The following is a 19,781-nucleotide window of genomic DNA, read 5'->3' as shown; positions in this document are numbered from 1 at the left end:
TATCCTTTATCCTACTCAGTTGTTCATTACCTATAACCGGCTTCAACTCTTCCGTAATTTTTTTACAATAAGCAGAGGAGCATCGTGAAAATATTACATTCTCACTATTATCAACTCAACATCATCCATTATTTCCTCTCCATCAGTCCGTTCTGATATTTAAAAAATATATGAAAATATTACCATTATCACAGTTTCAAATATACAATCAAAGAACAAAACCATCAAATTTGGGAACATGGTATGAATTTATAAAAATTGCTCTTTTGTTTACTTACCATTATCACACTATCTAATATATAATCACAAGAACAAAAACATCAAATTTCATAACATTATAGTAGCATTTAGAAAGATTGAGATTTTGTAACCAAGATATACCTTAACATTTTCATGATAATTTCAATCAAAAAACGAAATTATGGCCAAAGAGAGATTTATCACACTCATTCAATCATTTCAAATGAATAATTATTCCATTGAAGAGGACAAACTAATAAACATAAACCACATAACAAATTAAAAAATGACCTAAATATTGGGGATAAACAAATAAGAAAAACAAAATGAAACGAATTTATGAACTTACAAAGACTATTCAAGCATTTCAAATAAATAATTTAATGTGACAACATAAAATTTTTGCCGGATGAAAGCATATATGTAATTCTACTGTCTTTACTTTGGTTCCTAAGGAGAGTCGGGAATAGAGTTGTGGCTTATTCGACGCTATATCATAATAAAGTAATTTTTTATCAAAGAAGAAAACCCTGTAAAGTGGGGATAAAATAATTAAATTCATAAATTGTAACAAATAATTACGAACTTAAGAATACTTATTCAAATATTTCGAAAAAATATCAAATAAAACATAACAAACGATGTAAACAAGAAAGACAAAAACTTGTGTGAGATGGTCTCACGGGTCGTATTTGTGAGACGGATCTCTTATTTGAGTCATCCATGAAAAAATATTATTTTTATGCTAAGAGTATTACTTTTTATTGTGAATATCAGTAGGGTTGACCCGTCAGATTAAGATACATGAGACGGTCTCACATGAAACTCACTCAACAAAAAAAGTAGCAATACATTTGAAACAAAACCCTAAAAAATTGTGACAAATCGAACACGATCAGATTTAAAAAATGAGGAAAAATTTGATCATCAACATGCTAAACTTCTTAGTTTATTATGAAAAAGAACATATTTTGGTCGATTTATAGAACAGAATACGGATTTCAAGCAAACAAATTCCAACCTTTTTTGGTTTTTTTATTCTCTTTCGACACTTTCGTCGATTTCAAGCCTTTACCAACATCTAACAATTCATTCCCTCTACAAGATTTTCGTCCTTCCATCGAAGATGACCTCTATTAGCAAGTTTGTTATCGGAGATCAATGTCTTCTATCGTGCAAGAAGCCGTCGTTTCAGCGAGTGAAAATAACTCTTTCATCATATTCTACCTTCAATTGATTATTGAAAGGTAAAAACTTATGTGAGATGATCTTACAGGTCGTATTCTGTGAGACAGATCTTTTGTTTGAGTCATCCATGAAAAAATATTACTTTTTATGTTAAAAATATTATTTTTTATTGTGAATATCGGTAGGATTGACCTGTTTAACAAGAGACCTGCTCTTATTGAAATATTTAAATAAAGAGTATTGTCGGGATTGAAAAGAAATGGAGGGTACTTTCGTGTTAAGGATTTATGGATCATTTCCCAAAAAACAACGTGTGATCCTATGAATCACATAAAAATCAAATTTTACACCACATATTGCTCTCAAGTTTGTGAAAGCGCCACGTCATCATCTTCCACTGCCACCAAGAAACATAGACGCAAACTCGGTTCCTGGTCATTCATGGCGTTGAGTGTGAGTTGTGGGATTGCTTCTCCTCTTTTCCTTCAACGGCCCGTTTACGATTCCAATAACAAATGCAGAATCCCAACCTTTTTCGCTCGAAAATCCAGTACTACTGGGTTTGAGTCCAGCTCCAAAGGCAATGGCTACACCTCTCCAGCAACAATCACTCAAAATCAGACCTTTACAGGTTTCTTCTTTCTCTATCTTCCCTTCTCACTCATGCAAGAACGTTGTTGTCCAGTGTAAATTTAGATAATGTGGTTTTGGAATAATGTTTTTACCCGACGTGTGTTGAGTTGTTGCTATGGATTGAATTGCACGGATGTTGATGATAGCCTAGAAAAGCTTAAGAAACCATAATTTTAAGGATTTAAATTATTGGATAGGTCCTTTTTTGTTTGTAGACAGGCTAAATGAGAGAAAAGATCATGAAGCTCGGTTTATTTGTCCAAGAATGGGGCTTGTCGTGATGTGATTCGTTTTGTAGAATTTCTTCAGAGATTTAGTTGTGTCATTGCATTTGATAGTATGATATCGAATGCGTTTATCGCCCTCTTAAATTTCCCGGAGGATTAGAACATTTTAGTTTACTAAGAACAAGAAACTTTTAATGTAGAGTTTCCAGCTCTGCTAATGTTGGAATTATTTCAATTTGAATGTTGGTAATTCATTGTTCTTTTATTTCACGGATATCACTTGAAGTTGTTGGAGTTTTTATTTGCTTGTATGGTAGTATACTTTCCAAATAGAAGTAAAAAATGCAGAGGAAGACAATGAAATATGCATATTATTGATGAATACGATGTTATATCATTTAGAGATTACAATAGGAAGCAATCCCGTAAATTAAGGAAACAAGAAAATATTACCCTATTATTCTAATTCTAAAAGTATAAAATATCCTAGGAAATCTTTTAACTCTATCTCAATCGATATTTACACAAATATAGACAATTAAAATATTTTCTATAAACAATTTAAAACTTGGCTATAGATGTTGATGAGGCCAAGTTTGCCAATAAGAAACTCAAGAGTATGTTCCGTTAATCCTTTCGTAAGAAGATCTACAAGTTGGTGGGATGTAGGCACATATTCAATACAAAGGACGCCTTTATCCACTTTTTCCCTAACGAAGTGTCGATCCACTTACACATACTTGGTTGGGTCATGGTGAACAGGATTGTGAGCTATGCTGATTGTTGACGTATTATCACAGTACAGTTTCATATGACCTTCAAACTGAATATTTAACTCTTCTGTCACCCTTTTTATCCAGATTAGTTTGCATACCCCATGAGCCATAGCCCTATATTCTGCTTCAGCAAAGCTTCTTGCGACAACCGTCTGTTTTTTGCTTCGCCATGGTACTAAATTTCCCCATATCATCGTATAGTACCCAGGGGTTGACTTTTGATCATTGATGGAGCCAACTCAATCCGCATTGGTGAAAGCCTTCACACTTCGATCATTAGTCTTTGCGAAGAATAATAATCTCGTAGGAGTTTGCTTCAAGTATCTCAGGATTCGATATACTGCATTGAGGTGACCTTGACATGGTGAATGCATGTATTGGCTTACTAAGCTTATTGCAAAGGCAATATCAGGACGAGTGTATAAGAAATAGATGAGTTTTCCAACTAGACGTTGATAGCTTCCTTTATCAACCGGTCTGATCTTCCTTCAATAAATTTTGCTTCATCTCCCAATTCAATTGAGGTTTTGTTTGGTTTGCATCCCAACATACATGTTTCTTGTAGAAAATTTAAGGCTTATTTTCTTTGAGAAACTGAGATACCCTGTTTGCTTCTTGCAATTTCCATCCATAGGAAATACTTCAGGGCTATGAGATCTTTAATTTCGAATTCTCTTTGCCTTCATCATCTTGATTTTCTCCATTTCTTCATCGTCATTCCAGGTTAGAATGGTGTAATCGACATAGACTATAAGGATGGTTATGCTTCTTTTTGTAGAGTGTTTGGTAAAGAGTCTGTGATCGGCTTGTCCTTCGTCTTGTCCTTGAACGTATCCAAGCCCCTATATTACTTTGGAGAATTTGTCAAACCATGCACGAGGAGACTATTTCAGCCAATAGAGTGATTTTTTGAGCTTACAAACTGTTTTTACCCCTAGTTCTTCAAATCCGGGAGGTTGACTCGTATAAACTTCTTCATCAAATTCTCCACTTAGAAATGTATTCTTTATATCAAGTTGATGCAGTGGCAGGCCATTGGAGGTTTGCTGCCAGGGATAAAAGTATTCTAATAGTATTTAGTTTGGCAACAAGAGCGAAAGTCTCAGTGTAATCAATCCCATACGTTTGAATGAAGCCTTTGGCTACCTTTATGTCTTTCAACAAAACCATCTGCCTTACACTTGACTATGAAGACCCATTTGCAGCCCACGACGTTTTTTTCTGGAGGTAATTCTACGACGCTCCATGTAGTGACCCGTTCCAGAATCACCTACTAATCAAGAACTAAGCATGCAACTAACTTAATTAAAAATAATCAGAGATAATTGCGGAAAAGGCCAACAAACGATAGTTATACAACCCAATCGAAAACAGAACAACTCAAAATATATTCGGTACAACCATATCGAAATAGAATAGTACTGAAAACTAAACCAACCAGCTACTCACTGTCCTCCTCCTGCTCTTCCTGAGCCATCCAACCTGAGGCCTGCCCCGTGGGAATGGGGTGTCCAAGATAAACAAAACCGAGGACGTGAGCGATAAGAACGCCCAGTACAAAAGCATGAGTATACAAGCCTATATGAAATGCACATGCTATGATATGATATCAGGGTAGTCAAGAAACAGGAGTAACAAAGGATCTCAAAATGCTCAGTCTAGAGGCGCCAAGTGGATAGTGCCGCGCGGTACTCCTCTGGGTCACTGCATCCACTACAAGAACAGACGTGGACCTAAAATGTCCCGGATCACCGAAGCCCTCCGGACCCGTCGGCCACTGTGTACTCTCGGTGTCCATGCGTCCACAAGACAAGACAGGGCTGAGCGGCCCCACAAGATATAGCTTATCTCGAAAGAGATACAGCTCAACAGTAAAGGCTATCTCGAAGGAGATACGGCTCAACATGAAATGCAACATGCATCATAAAACGTGACATAATAGCATGCATCATATGACATATATCAATGCACCACATAATCATGCAACACATATAAGGATGTATACTCGACCAGGATATCTCGGATAGTACTTTCGTACCTCTATCACAGCAAGCCTAGCCTTACGCAACACCGCTAATCAGGTCTAGAACAAGCCTACGCATCAAAAGCATACCCAATGAACAATACTACCATGCTAGACTAGCAAAACCAGTACTACCAAAGGTTTAGGGTTTACCTTCGTCCGTCGACAGCCCTTTGATGTCGATTGCCTCGTAACTCAGGCGTCGCTACGCTACCAATCCTGGCAGCTCTTGGCTATCGCTCGACCAACAACTAACCCTAGAAACCTTCCAAACCTCTCAACTAGGAGACACAACTTCAAGAATTTGCAATCCAAAATGAGGAATTCCGAGCACTATTTATAGGCTATGTTCGGATCCACCGAACACACTTCGGAACGTCCGAACTCCTACGTGTCCATCGGCTCTTGACACCTCATGATCGGATCCACCGATCCTACACTTCGGATCATCCGAACTTGCATGCAAACTGACGTGTCGATCAACTCTTGACACCTCATGATCGGATCCACCGAACCCACTTCGGATCGTCCGAACTCTTCGGTGCTACCGAACCATCTTCGGTCCGTCCGATCATGACCATGGTCAAAATCACACATTAAACCTTCTTAATCACCATTAATCCGTTAATTACCCAATTTGGAATTCAGGCTACTACATTCTCCCCCCCTTAAAAAGATTTCGTCCTCGAAATCAGGTTTAGAGGATGAACAAAAAGGAGTAACAACCTTGTTATTATATCTCAATTGTTGCTAAACACAACTGATATTTAGATTACAACGGAAAACACACACACATCCATATTACAACCATAGTACAACTCAAAAGAGCTCTGGATGCTCCGAACGCATACGACTCTCTAGCTCCCAAGTGGCTTCTTCAGTGCCTCTGCGCTGCCACTGAACTAAGACAAGAGGAATAATCTTATTTCGCAATACCTTGTCTTTGCGATCGAGAATCCGCACTGGTCGTTCCACGTAAGACAAATCCGAATTTAGTTGAACTTCAGAGGGATGCAAAATGTGAGACTCATCTGCTACGTATCGTCTCAACAAAGATACGTGGAATACATCATGAATACTTGATAGGTACGACGACAATGCAAGTCTGTAAGCCAAATCTCCCACGCTTTCCAAAATCTCAAAAGGACCAATAAATCTCGGAGATAGCTTACCCTTGAGACCAAATCTCAAAATCCTGCGAAAAGGCGAAACTTGGAGAAACACTTTCTCACCTGGCTGAAAATAAAGAGGTCGCCGCTTGGTGTTTGCATAACTAGCCTGTCGATCCTGAGCGATCTTAATCCGTTTCTTGATTACTGCAACCTTATCAATAGCCTGCTGGACTAACTCCGGTCCCTCAACATGTCGTTCCCCAACTTCATCCCAAAATAATGGAGTACGACAACGTCGCCCATACAACGCCTCAAATGGTGCCATACCAATACTACGATGATAGCTGTTGTTGTACGCGAACTCAATCAAAGGCAAATGATCCTGCCAAGCGGTTCCGAAATCCATCACACAAGCTCGCATCATATCCTCAAGTGTACGGATAGTCCTCTCCGTCTGACCGTCGGTCTCTGGATGATAAGCTGTACTCAAACTTAATGAAGTGCCCAATGCTGCCTGGAAACTACCCCAAAATCGTGAGGTAAAACGAGGATCTCTGTCACTGACAATACTAACTGGCACCCCATGCAAACGTACAATCTCTTGAATGTACAATCGAGCCATACGATCGAAAGTGAAATCACGGTTATATGGCAGAAAATGAGCAGACTTGGTGAGTCGATCCACCACTACCCAAATAGCATCACTATTCCTTGACGATAATGGCAAGTGAGTAATGAAATCCATCGCGATATGCTCCCACTTCCATTCGGGAATAGGTAAGTTCAACAATAATCCTCCCGGTCGACGGTGCTCTGCCTTAACCTGCTGACAAACAAGACACTTGGAAACAAACTGATAAACGCTGCGCTTCATCCCTTTCCACCAAAATCGTGTCCTCAAATCTTTATACATTTTGTTGCTTCCTGGATGGACACTCAACTTGCTTCGATGGGCCTGAGATAAAATCTCTTCCCTCAAAGTATCATCTTCTAGTACTACAACCCGATTAGACAAACACAGAAGACCATTAGACTGATAATGGAAATTACTATCTCCACCAGCCAACCGAGCTAATCTCTGAGTCTTGAGATCAGACATCTGTGCATCTCGAATCCGAGCGAACAAAGCTGGCTCAGATAAAATGGTAGCAACACGAATGCTCTCCATACCTTTCCGATGTTTGAAATTAAATCCCAATGAACAACAATCCTGGATAGTACTAATCATAGCACTGGTCTGAAGTGCAGAGGCTCTCACCTTGCGACTAAGAGCATCGGCTGTGAGATTCGCAGAACCTGGATGGTACTTAATCTCGCAGTCATAATCTTTAAGTAGATCCATCCAACGACGTTGTCTCATGTTCAACTCAGCCTGAGTGAACAGATACTTCAGACTCTTATGATCAGTGAAAATTTCAAACTTAACCCCGTACAAGTAATGACGCCAGATCTTTAGCGCAAACACAATAGCAGCTAATTCTAGATCATGAATAGGATACTTTTCCTCGTGAGGTTTTAACTGCCTGGATGCGTAAGCGATCACATGACCATTCTGCGTCAACACACACCCTAAGCCTTGAAAAGAGGCATCGGTGTAAACACTGAACCCATCAGATCCTGACGGTAACGCCAAAACAGGTGCAGAAGTCAGAAGTCGACGAAGCTCTCTGAAACTATCTTCGCACTCAGATGACCACTCAAATGGGACATCTTTCCGAGTAAGTTGCGTCAATGGTCTAGCTACCTGGGAGAAATTCACGATGAAGCGACGATAATACCCTGCCAGACCTAGAAAACTACGGATCTCAGCCACCGTCGTAGGACGTGACCAATTCAGCACTGCTTCGATCTTGCTGGGATCCACAGAAATTCCTTCCTTGGAAATCACATGACCAAGGAATACTACACGATCAATCCAGAACTCGCACTTACTCAGCTTAGCATACAATTGCTTCTCGCGAAGAATCTGCAACACAATCCTCAAGTGCTGGATATGCTCTTCCACATTGTGAGAATAAATCAAGATATCGTCGATGAAAACCACAACAAACTGATCTAGAAAATCCCGAAAGACTCGATTCATCAGATCCATGAACACCGCTGGCGCATTCGTCAATCCAAATGGCATAACTAGAAACTCGTAATGCCCATATCGAGTACGAAATGCAGTCTTGGAAATATCATCATCTCTAACTCTCATCTGATGATAACCCGATCGCAAGTCAATCTTGGAGTAAACAGAGGTACCCTGGAGCTGATCGAACAAATCATCGATACGAGGTAATGGATACTTGTTTTTGATCGTTACACGATTCAGCTGGCGATAATCAATGCACAATCGCATAGATCCATCTTTCTTCTTGACAAACAAGACTGGAGCTCCCCAAGGTGAAACACTTGGGCGAATATAACCTTTATCAAGAAGATCCTGCAATTGCTGCTTCAATTCTCTCATCTCTGACGGAGCAAGACGATAGGGGGAACGAGAAATCGGTGCTGTCCCTGGCATTAACTCAATGCCAAATTCCACCTCTCTAACCGGAGGAAAACCAGGAATCTCATCTGGGAAGACATCAGGAAATTCACAAACCACTGGAATATCCTCTATACCAACACTACCTGTGGACGAATCAATCGCATAGATGAGGTAGCCTTCCCCGCCCGACTCTAAAGCACGACAGGCTTTCAGAGCAGATACCACTGGCATCGGAGGTCGCGCTCCCTCACCATAGAAAAACCAACTAGAGCTCTCAGTCGTACGAAACTGAACAAGCTTCTGGTAACAATCCACGGTAGCTCGGTAGGTAGTCAATAGGTCTATACCTAGAATACAATCAAAATCTTCCATCTCCAGGATCATAAGATTCGCAATCAATTCGTTACCCTCAAAATCTAAGGGACAACCCATCACTAGACGCTTCGCTAACACCGAATGACCCATCGGGGTAGAAACGGAAAGAATGACGTCTAGAGAAACATACGGTAACTTATGACGCTTAACAAATCGTGCAGAAATGAATGAATGTGATGCTCCGGTATCAATAAGAACAAAAGCAGGAATACCGCATAAACAGAAAGTACCTGCTATGACTCTCTCTGTCTCATCTGCAGCCTGATCCTGGTTCAACGCAAAAACCTGACCTTGGGCACAAGGTCGAAGATTTGAATTACCCACTGCCTGACCCTGCCTCCTCTGCTGAACAGTCGTCTGAGATCCGGAACCAGATCCTGCTCCACCTCGCAACTGAGGACAATTCTTCTTGATATGACCCATCTCTCCGCACTGAAAACAAGCTCCCGCGGCTGATCGGCATTGCTCCGATGGATGGTTCTTCCCACAATGCACACAAGAAACCTTCTTCTTACCAAAGCGGAAAACACCGCTAGACCGTGATCCAGATCCAGAAGAAGAAAAACCAGATTTCTTGAAAGACTGAGATCGAGGGCTCAAAGTACTCGGAGGTCTAGAAGAAAGAATAGCCCTACCACGCTGGAGACTGATCTCTGCCTGGCGACACCGGTTCACTAATCCATCATACGAAGTAGGATTATCACAGACAGTGACTCGATCAAAAATCTCCTGGTTAAGACCCTGAAGGAAATGGTCATACTTGGCCTCAGAACTGCCACTGATATGAGGGGCAAAAGGTAACAACTCAAAGAACTTCTGCTGATATTCATCAACAGACATACTCCCCTGCTTAAGATTCAGGAGCTCAATCGTCTTTGCCTGGCGAAGGGCTGGAGGAAAATACAGCTGCATGAAAGCTGCACGGAAATCGGCCCAAGTCACCCTACCCTGGGACTGAACTATCGGCGCAGAAGTCGATCGCCACCACTTGCGCGCACGGCCCTCGAGAAGAAAACTAAGGGTCTCCATCCTCTGCTCCTCGGTGCACTGGAATGCACGGAAACAACTCTCCATGCGCTCTAACCAATCCTCAGCATCATCGGGAGTCTCACCGCCGACTAAAGGCTTAGGCCCCATCTGAATGAAACGGTGCAAATCAAAACGCCTAGGACCATCCCGACGATGACGATGTTCACGATGACGCCTACGATCGTCCTGGTCACCCCAACGACCTACACTTCCCTGACTACTCTCATCACCAAAGTGGTCAGCCATCGCTACAAGATAGAATAGGGAAAATGGTAAAATGATCCACGAAAATCCCAAAACAGAATCTATATCCCAAAATCATAAGCATGCTCTGATACCATAAATGTAGTGACCCGTTCCAGAATCACCTACTAATCAAGAACTAAGCATGCAACTAACTTAATTAAAAATAATCAGAGATAATTGCGGAAAAGGCCAACAAACGATAGTTATACAACCCAATCGAAAACAGAACAACTCAAAATATATTCGGTACCACCATATCGAAATAGAATAGTACTGAAAACTAAACCAACCAGCTACTCACTGTCCTCCTCCTGCTCTTCCTGAGCCATCCAACCTGAGGCCTGCCCCGTGGGAATGGGGTGTCCAAGATAAACAAAACCGAGGACGTGAGCGATAAGAACGCCCAGTACAAAAGCATGAGTATACAAGCCTATATGAAATGCACATGCTATGATATGATACCAGGGTAGTCAAGAAACAGGAGTAACAAAGGATCTCAAAATGCTCAGTCTAGAGGCGCCAAGTGGATAGTGCCGCGCGGTACTCCTCTGGGTCACTGCATCCACTACAAGAACAGACGTGGACCTAAAATGTCCCGGATCACCGAAGCCCTCCGGACCCGTCGGCCACTGTGTACTCTCGGTGTCCATGCGTCCACAAGACAAGACAGGGCTGAGCGGCCCCACAAGATATAGCTTATCTCGAAAGAGATACAGCTCAACAGTAAAGGCTATCTCGAAGGAGATACGGCTCAACATGAAATGCAACATGCATCATAAAACGTGACATAATAGCATGCATCATATGACATATATCAATGCACCACATAATCATGCAACACATATAAGGATGTATACTCGACCAGGATATCTCGGATAGTACTTTCGTACCTCTATCACAGCAAGCCTAGCCTTATGCAACACCGCTAATCAGGTCTAGAACAAGCCTACGCATCAAAAGCATACCCAATGAACAATACTACCATGCTAGACTAGCAAAACCAGTACTACCAAAGGTTTAGGGTTTACCTTCGTCCGTCGACAGCCCTTTGATGTCGATTGCCTCGTAACTCAGGCGTCGCTACGCTACCAATCCTGGCAGCTCTTGGCTATCGCTCGACCAACAACTAACCCTAGAAACCTTCCAAACCTCTCAACTAGGAGACACAACTTCAAGAATTTGCAATCCAAAATGAGGAATTCCGAGCACTATTTATAGGCTATGTTCGGATCCACCGAACACACTTCGGAACGTCCGAACTCCTACGTGTCCATCGGCTCTTGACACCTCATGATCGGATCCACCGATCCTACACTTCGGATCATCCGAACTTGCATGCAAACTGACGTGTCGATCAACTCTTGACACCTCATGATCGGATCCACCGAACCCACTTCGGATCGTCCGAACTCTTCGGTGCTACCGAACCATCTTCGGTCCGTCCGATCATGACCATGGTCAAAATCACACATTAAACCTTCTTAATCACCATTAATCCGTTAATTACCCAATTTGGAATTCAGGCTACTACACTCCAGGTATTGTTTTGTTTCAAGGCACACATTTCTTCGAGAACTGCAGTTTTCCACTCAGGGATGGATAATGCCTCCATGATAGACCTGGGAATCTATATATTTGATATTTTCGAGGTAAAAGAGCGAAAAGAAGGTGAGAGATTAGAATATGACACAAACTTGGAGATAGGATGCTTGGTACACAATCTTAAACTTTTTCGTACTGCAATTGGTACGTCAAGATCAAGAACAATACCTGATTTGTCTAGAGGCTAAGGATCTACCACCGGTTTCTCTTCATGGCTGTAACTAGGATTCACAAATTTTCTATTAGTTTGAGATTTGACTATTCTTAATTAGCTTGAATTTCTTGCTGACTCCTTGACACTCCCCTTGTTTCCGATTTTCCATTGTGATTTGGAGTGGAATCATTGTTTGAAGTGGAAGTATCATGGGTTTGAGGTGATCACACGAAGAAATGGCTGTGAGAATAACTGTGGTATCGATAGTAGTATCAGGTAGGGTAAGAATGTCCCAAGAACAACGAGCTTCATCGTGAATGATTTTACTCCCCCCTGAAGGGAAATTGGGGGAAATAGGGAGTGTCTTCAAAAAAGGTTACATCGCATGAGACATTTTTTTTGGTGCGAGGACAATGACAACAATAACCTTTCTGAGTTGGATAGTACCCAAGGAAGACAATTTTTAAAGCTCGAGGATCAAGTTTACTGCGATGATCAGCATGAACGTGTACAAATGTTGTGCAGCGAAATGTTTTGAAATGTAGGTCATGGGATTGGGAAAGACGTGGATATGTATTTTGGTGCAGAGAAAGGGGTAATTGAAAAAAGAGTGAGCGACTTGGAAGGCTATTTATGAGGTAGGCAACTGTAAGAATGGCATCACCCTACAAATATTTTGGGACGTTCATGGTAAACATGAGGGAACAAGCTACTTCCAAGAAGTGACGGTTATTCCTTTCAGAAACATCATTTTGTTGGGGAGTATCCACACATGAACTTTGGAGTATAATTCCGTGTTCCAACAAATAGTTTCCCAAGGTGGAGTTAAAATAGTATTTTCCATTATCAGTGCAAAGAGTGCGGATATTGGTTTGGAATTGAGATTGTATTATCTTATGAAAGATTTTAAATGTTTTGGCTAGTTTCAGATTTGTCACGAAGAAGATAAACCCATGTAACCCATGTATGATCATCAATGAAAGTGAGGAACCATATTTTTTCATGGGACGTGGTGATTTGTGATGGCCCTCACATGTTTCTGTGAATTAAAGTAATTGGAGCATAAGTAGTATATTGGATAGGAGAAAAAGAAGAACGGATATGCTCAGCTAACTGACACTTCACATTGCAATGAATTAGGAGTTTTATTACTAAACAAAGACGGAGACAGATGCTTTAAATACGAAAAACTAGGATGCCCAAGTTTGTAATGCCATGACACTATTTTCCTATCACTAGAATTGGAATAAGCAGAAGTAACAAGGGACATCAAGGACCGTGGACTGCCTAATAAAGTATCCTCAAAGTAGTAGAGTCCATGAATCCTAACATTGCCAATCGTCATCCCCGAAGGTAGGTCCTGAAATTGACACGACAGTAGTAGAAATTTAGCAACATAATGATTATCAAGTGTTAATATGCTAACAGAGATCAAATTGCATTTCAAAGCAGGAACATGAAAAACAGATTTGAGAGTAATATGTGGAGATAATTGGATATTGCCAATGCCAGCAACAAGAGTTAAAGACCCATCAGCATTTTCACAGTGGTTCGACAAGAACAAGGAAACTATGAACAAAATAAACGTGACTACCTGTCATATGATCCGAGGCCCCCAAATCAATGATCCAAGGGTCTGTAATAGGAGTAAATGAACACAAAGGAATTTTATCAGATTGAGTAACTGAGCATGACCCGACGGTGGAGCTGGATGGAGGATTTATTTACCCCTGAGTTATGAGCCGCCAGTATTCCTCGATCTGAGCAGACACCCGCTGGAATAGTGTTCTCTTGGCTGGATTGAGTGTGAAATCCTCGGCCATCTGATTTTTTCCGCATTACCAATTACTGGTTTACCGTAGATGTCCCAGCATTTGTCTTTTGTATGGCCTGGTTTGTTGCAGTGTTCGCACCAAGGACGTCTGCTTGATCGTGGTCCTTGTGCAGGCTGCTTGTTGGACACTTAAGCTGATGCTTCAGGCGCTGACAGAGGTTGATCGATATCATCAGCAAGCATCACCTTGCGGCAGACCTCCTCACGTCGAACTTCTGAAAATGCATCTTCGGGAGAAGGGAAGGATTGCGGGCAACAATCCTGCCACCAGTTCCGATCAAGGCCAGCCAGAAAATCGAACACCCTTTCTTTTTCAAGATTCTGGATTTGGTGCTGCACGTAACACAAGTGGATTGATCATCAAGAAAAAGGTCCAACTCCTGCCAAAAATCTTGAATTTCAGTGAAATATTGGGTTACAGATTTTGACCCTTCATTTCTTTGAGTTTGGACAGAATTTCAAATATTTGAGACGCATTTTCGAGATCCAAGTACATACGACGGGCTGCGTCCCAAACTTGTTTTGTTGTCTGGAACCGTAGATAGCGATGCCTTATCTGTGGTTCCATGGAGTCGATCAGCTCACATGGTTCCATGGAGTCGATCAGCTCACAATAGAATTTTCAGCCATCCAGATTTTATACGATCGGTCAGATTGCTTGGGAGAAGGAAGGTCTCCAGTAAGATAACCCAATTTTCCACGTACATTGTAAGTAGTTCTTCCCGTCGAGCTTGTGTGCCATAATATGAAGAGATGAAAGATCGCTCTCGGACAGAGGTGCGATCGGAGCTGGAGTGTTGTTGCTGACAGCCACTTTCAAGGAATCAGACTTTGTTAACATCTTGTCAAATCTTCTAATTCTATCTCAATCAATATTTACAAAATATAGACGAATAAAATCTTTTCTATAAACAACTAAAATCTTTTCTACGGAAGTGTTGCTAGGCTTTCATTGGTGAAATGATCTTGGGCTAAAACGATTACTGCTATGAGTCTCAGAGCGAAATTAGTGGAACAAGAATTCATATCCATGGCTGGGTTTCTAACTCCACCGCAATGATTTAATGTGACTGCAGAATGATGTGCAGGCAAACCCGAGGCAGATGTCGTCGTCATAGGAAGTGGCATTGCTGGTCTTTGTTGTGCATCACTACTAGCTAGGTATGGGCAAGATGTTTTGGTATTGGAAAGCCATGATTTACCCGGTGGTGCTGCTCATTCTTTTGAGATCAAGGGCTACAAGTTCGACTCTGGTCCATCTCTGTTCTCCGGTTTTCAATCAAGGGGTCCTCAGGCTAACCCTCTAGCTCAAGTATGTTTCGTATTTTTTCACTTCAACCTTTTAGTCTGTTGTGGTGATGGATGTTGCATGACTACCGATTAAAGTTTGTGATTAGCTGAATCTATTTTTCTCCAAAAGCCAAAAAAATCCACTGCTTTATTGATATGTTAATCAAACATTAAACTCGATATATTCATGAAATGGTCTTCTTCTCAATTATTTGAAGGTCCTTGATGCATTGGGTGAATCATTTCCCTGTGCAACCTATGATTCATGGATGGTATACATACCTGAAGGTGAATTCCTATCTCGGATTGGTCCAACGGAGTTTTTGAAGGTGAACTTATTGATTTTCTTTTCAGCTAGTGCTTGTACTATAAATCAGAGCAATTTGAAAACCTTTCAGTTATATGCTTCTTTCCTGTTGTGTCCTTTCTCTCTTTAAGCATTGTGACAATCCTGCATATTGTCCACTTTGCCATAGAATGGAAACTCGTCATAAGTACACTTCAAACTTTGACAAGAGTCATTATCCATGTGCTTATGTTTTGTTAGGAATTTTGATTCTTAGACGTTGAGTTGTATTTAATAATGGAACGATCAGAATAATCCTTTTGGAGACAATATCTGATGGTGAAAGTAAAAACCAAGGATAAGAAAGATGATACTGCTGAGATGATGCTTCCGAACTGTTTGCTTTTGTTATAATTGATTATTAGGCGTAAAGTGAAAGCAATTGATAAGGATGCAAGTAACGAATGATACTTGTCAAATGATTGTGGGATGTCTTGTCTATTCTTTGAATGTGCATGGAGTCAAAAGACTCATATATGTCTGTAGTAGTGATGATATTATTCATTTCAATCTATTTGACATGTAGCACTAGATTGTAAAAAAATCCATATTATTTCTGTATTATTCTTCAGGATTTACATACATATGCTGGTCTGGATGCTGTACGAGAATGGAGAAAACTTCTTGTAAGTATGTTTTGTTTCATGACATGTTATTTCTGAATTTTGAGACAGATCCTTAAATAGTTAAATTTCTGAAACTCTATTACCTAGATTTTGTTTACTAATATACTTTTAATGCATCTTTGCATTATGTTCTTTATAGGATGCTGTACTTCCACTGTCTACAGCTGCAATGGCTCTTCCTCCTCTATCAATCCGAGGTGATTGGGGTGTTCTTTCTACTTCTGGTGCTAGATATGCCCCATCTCTCTTAAAATCCATCGTTCAAATGGGACCTCGGGGAGCTCTTGGTGCCACAAAGCTTCTCCGACCCTTCTCAGAGGTAATGGACTCTTTGGAGCTGAAAGATCCTTTTGTACGCAACTGGGTGGATCTTCTGTCCTTTTTGCTTGCTGGAGTGAAATCTGATGGCATACTGTCAGCAGAGATTGTGAGCTTTTTCTCCTTAAATTCCAAGTATTATTCCTCAGTTGTATGGCGCCTTTTGTTCTGGGAGATTGCTCTACGATAGATTCATCCTTTTTTTGGGCATTAAACTTGTATTAGATTGCATGATATCTTTTATGAAGTATGTAACAGAGAGTAACTACCACTGTATCCAAAGGTTATATATAGTGTAAATCATGCAACTCAAATCTTTTAGACTATATAGACTATATTCAGGTGCCACAATTTAATCCATGTGCCATGTAGGGTGCCATACGAGTGAGCATGGGAATTATTGGTCTCCAACTACATAGGATTTGGCACCCCATATGTTTGGTGCTTCGACTCCATAAACTCTATCACTCTAAACCTTGTTGATCCGGTTGTTTGTCTTTACACTATTTCTCTAAAGAAGACAATCTATGAATCTTGTGTCAGTAACATGAGTGAGTTTTGATGAATATTAGATGTAATTATTCTCATACCTTTTTTCAGATATACATGTTTTCCGAATGGTACAAACCAGGATGCTGTTTAGAGTATCCTCTAAATGGAAGTGGAGCCATCGTTGATGCTCTTGTCCGAGGTCTTCAGAAGTTCAATGGTCGCCTCTCTCTTAGAAGTCATGTGGAGAATATCATTGTTGAAGATGGTCGAGCTATTGGAGTAAAACTAAGAGGCGGACAAGTGCGTAGAAAATTGAAAATATAAACAAATTGTAAATCAGCTAGATTATTCTGTTTAACATATTATATATATATATATATATATATATATATATATATATATATATATATATCTTTCATTCAGTTTGTTCGTGCTAAAAAGGCAGTTGTCAGCAATGGATCTATGTGGGACACGCTGAATCTGTTGCCTGTGGAAGCTATTCCTGAGTCTTATCAGGAGAAGGTTAAAGCAACCCCACAATGTGAATCTTTTATGCATCTACATTTGGGTTTTGATGCTGAGGTGAGTTCTATGAGGTTTCCACTAATTTGTGATTCTGACGATCTGTTCAATAAAAATAATAGGATGGTATCAGATAAATGAATATGTTCGTGTATTTTACATGCACTGTAAATGGAAGAGTCTAGATTTCAAGTCCTCTAAAACCAACTACCATGGCTTGGCTAATCGACACTCTCTGGTTGAGTACAGGGATTGACTGCATATTGCGGTAGTACTATCATTATGACTGCTTCTACCAAATATTACTCATTCTGGTTTGCTCATTATTGTCCCAAATAAATATTTCAACGAATAGGGCATACGTGAAGACCTGGAAATCCATCACATTGTCGTTAATGATTGGGAAAGAGGGGTCGATTCTGATCAGAATGTTGTTTTAATATCTGTTCCCAGTGCACTGAGTCCAAATCTTGCACCAAAAGGGAAACATATTTTGCATGCCTATACACCTGGAACTGAGCCATTCGAGCTCTGGGAAGGGCTGGATCGTAGAAGCAGTGAGTACAAGGAACTCAAGGCTCAAAGAAGTGAGGTAATTAATTATTCTGACTGATTCACTACCCTAATCCATTATTGTTAAACGATCAGGGATATTTTCATATCTTCCAACAATAATGTTTGCAATTCACAACCATTTGAGTTTCAATCCAGTTAGTCTAACATTAGCCTTTTCATTGGTTCTATGAAATGTTGTGGATGATTTACTTGGTTGACACTGTCAAGAATGCCGACGTCTAGTTTAACCTTCGTTCTATATCTTCTGAAGTTGGCTGGCATTGCTGACGATAGTTGTCAACTCTCTACTCTATTTTCTTTAGTCATTGGATAGATTTCTGACCAATTTTCTCTACTCCTTTTATTGAAACAAAGCATCCCTTAAAAACGTCTTATATTCTAGGTAATGTGGAAGGCCGTAGAACGAGCTCTTGGACCAGGTTTCGATCGCGAAAAATGTGAGGTGAAGTTGGTTGGAACCCCATTAACACACAAAAGGTTTCTCCGTCGCAACAGAGGAACGTACGGTCCAGCTATAAAAGCTGGTAAGGGCTCGTTTCCTGGACATTCGACTCCCATTTCGCAACTCTTCTGCTGCGGGGATTCAACTTTTCCAGGTATAGGTGTGCCTGCAGTTGCTGCCAGTGGTGCCATTGTTGCCAACACACTAGTCTCTGTGTCTCAGCATTCTCAACTTCTTGATGCCGTGGGAATATAGAGTCGATTCTTATGGGTATCCCCATTTTTCCTTGGCTTAAACCATGTATCTATCTACACACAAGGCACAACATGTCCAGCACATTACTATTTTTTTCAAAAGTGCACTGATATTTTACAACTAAACTGCATATAAATTTATTTTCTTTTTATAAAGAAGGTGAAGATGTTCATGATGCACTCTACTTCAATTAATTGAATAATTTGTATATATAAAAAAAAGAAGAATATTTTGTGCTAAAAAAACAAGCTGGCAAATACATAATGAATTTTTCTCAGTTGCTGAAGAAATACAAGTAGTTTTTAATTATGAGTCGATGGGGCCATATTACAAATAAGATAAAGTTGATAGACCAATTAAACATTTAATTTGTTGGACAATATGATGATTCATAGGTCAATGATTGTTATCAAAACACTAAAATATTATTTGTTTATGCATGATTTTGAAAGTTCCTCTATTAGATGGACCAACTCCATTAAAATTTTTTTTTTAAACTGCTAAATTTAATCCAAAATTTAATTTTTATTCCCTTCTATATTATTTTAGCAGTTTATAGGGAATAAAATCTCTTATTTCTCCGAAGCCCACTAATCATTTAATTTTTGTCAAAATAAAAAAAAAAAATTGTTCTTGGTGTGGTCCTGAAGTTTTGTGTCTTTTACAAATATAAAAGGAAACGAAGAAAAAATGGCAAAGAACTTGTGGTGTTTTTTCCACTTTGAAAATAAAGTTATTCTCGATTGGACCAACAAAGGTTCCTAGCTTCAATTGACCATTCTAAGGTGTAATGAGGCCTACTCTAATTAGATGGTCTTGACTATTGAGGCATAAAATCATGAAATTCCCAGCTTCGTTTGGTTGGAGTGGCATTATATCTTTGGTTTAGTGTAAAAACTTGTGCGAAACGATCTCAATGGTCGTTTTTTGTGAGACGGATATCTTATTTGGGTCATCCATGAAAAAATATGATTTTTTAGAGTATTACTTTTTATTGTG

At 40.1% G+C, this 19,781-nt stretch overlaps 1 protein-coding gene across 1 annotated transcript; it reads left to right on the top strand.

Moving 5' to 3' along the window:
• Positions 1 to 1,732: 1,732 nt before the first annotated feature.
• Positions 1,733 to 18,940, top strand: LOC140808959 (prolycopene isomerase 1, chloroplastic). Its single transcript, XM_073166361.1, has 9 exons — positions 1,733 to 2,059; positions 15,004 to 15,227; positions 15,424 to 15,534; positions 16,124 to 16,177; positions 16,317 to 16,604; positions 17,096 to 17,287; positions 17,411 to 17,569; positions 17,865 to 18,101; positions 18,468 to 18,940. The coding sequence occupies exons 1-9, from the start codon at positions 1,750 to 1,752 to the stop codon at positions 18,780 to 18,782; spliced, it is 1,890 nt and encodes a 629-aa protein (XP_073022462.1). The 5' UTR covers positions 1,733 to 1,749; the 3' UTR covers positions 18,783 to 18,940.
• The last annotated feature ends 841 nt before the right edge of the window (positions 18,941 to 19,781 follow it).

This window comes from Primulina eburnea, chromosome 13 (assembly GCF_022965805.1).
Source record: "Primulina eburnea isolate SZY01 chromosome 13, ASM2296580v1, whole genome shotgun sequence".
Classification (NCBI taxonomy): Eukaryota; Viridiplantae; Streptophyta; class Magnoliopsida; order Lamiales; family Gesneriaceae; genus Primulina; species Primulina eburnea.
This window is presented reverse-complemented; position numbering and strand designations above follow the sequence as displayed.

Excerpts from the sequence above, each read along its gene's own strand:
- LOC140808959 (XM_073166361.1), top strand. The coding sequence starts at position 1,750 with ATGAATCACATAAAAATCAAATTTTACACCACATATTGCTCTCAAGTT. Across the intron at positions 15,228-15,423 it reads AGGCTAACCCTCTAGCTCAA|GTCCTTGATGCATTGGGTGA; the intron begins GTATGTTTCGTA and ends AATTATTTGAAG. Across the intron at positions 17,288-17,410 it reads TAAAACTAAGAGGCGGACAA|TTTGTTCGTGCTAAAAAGGC; the intron begins GTGCGTAGAAAA and ends TCTTTCATTCAG.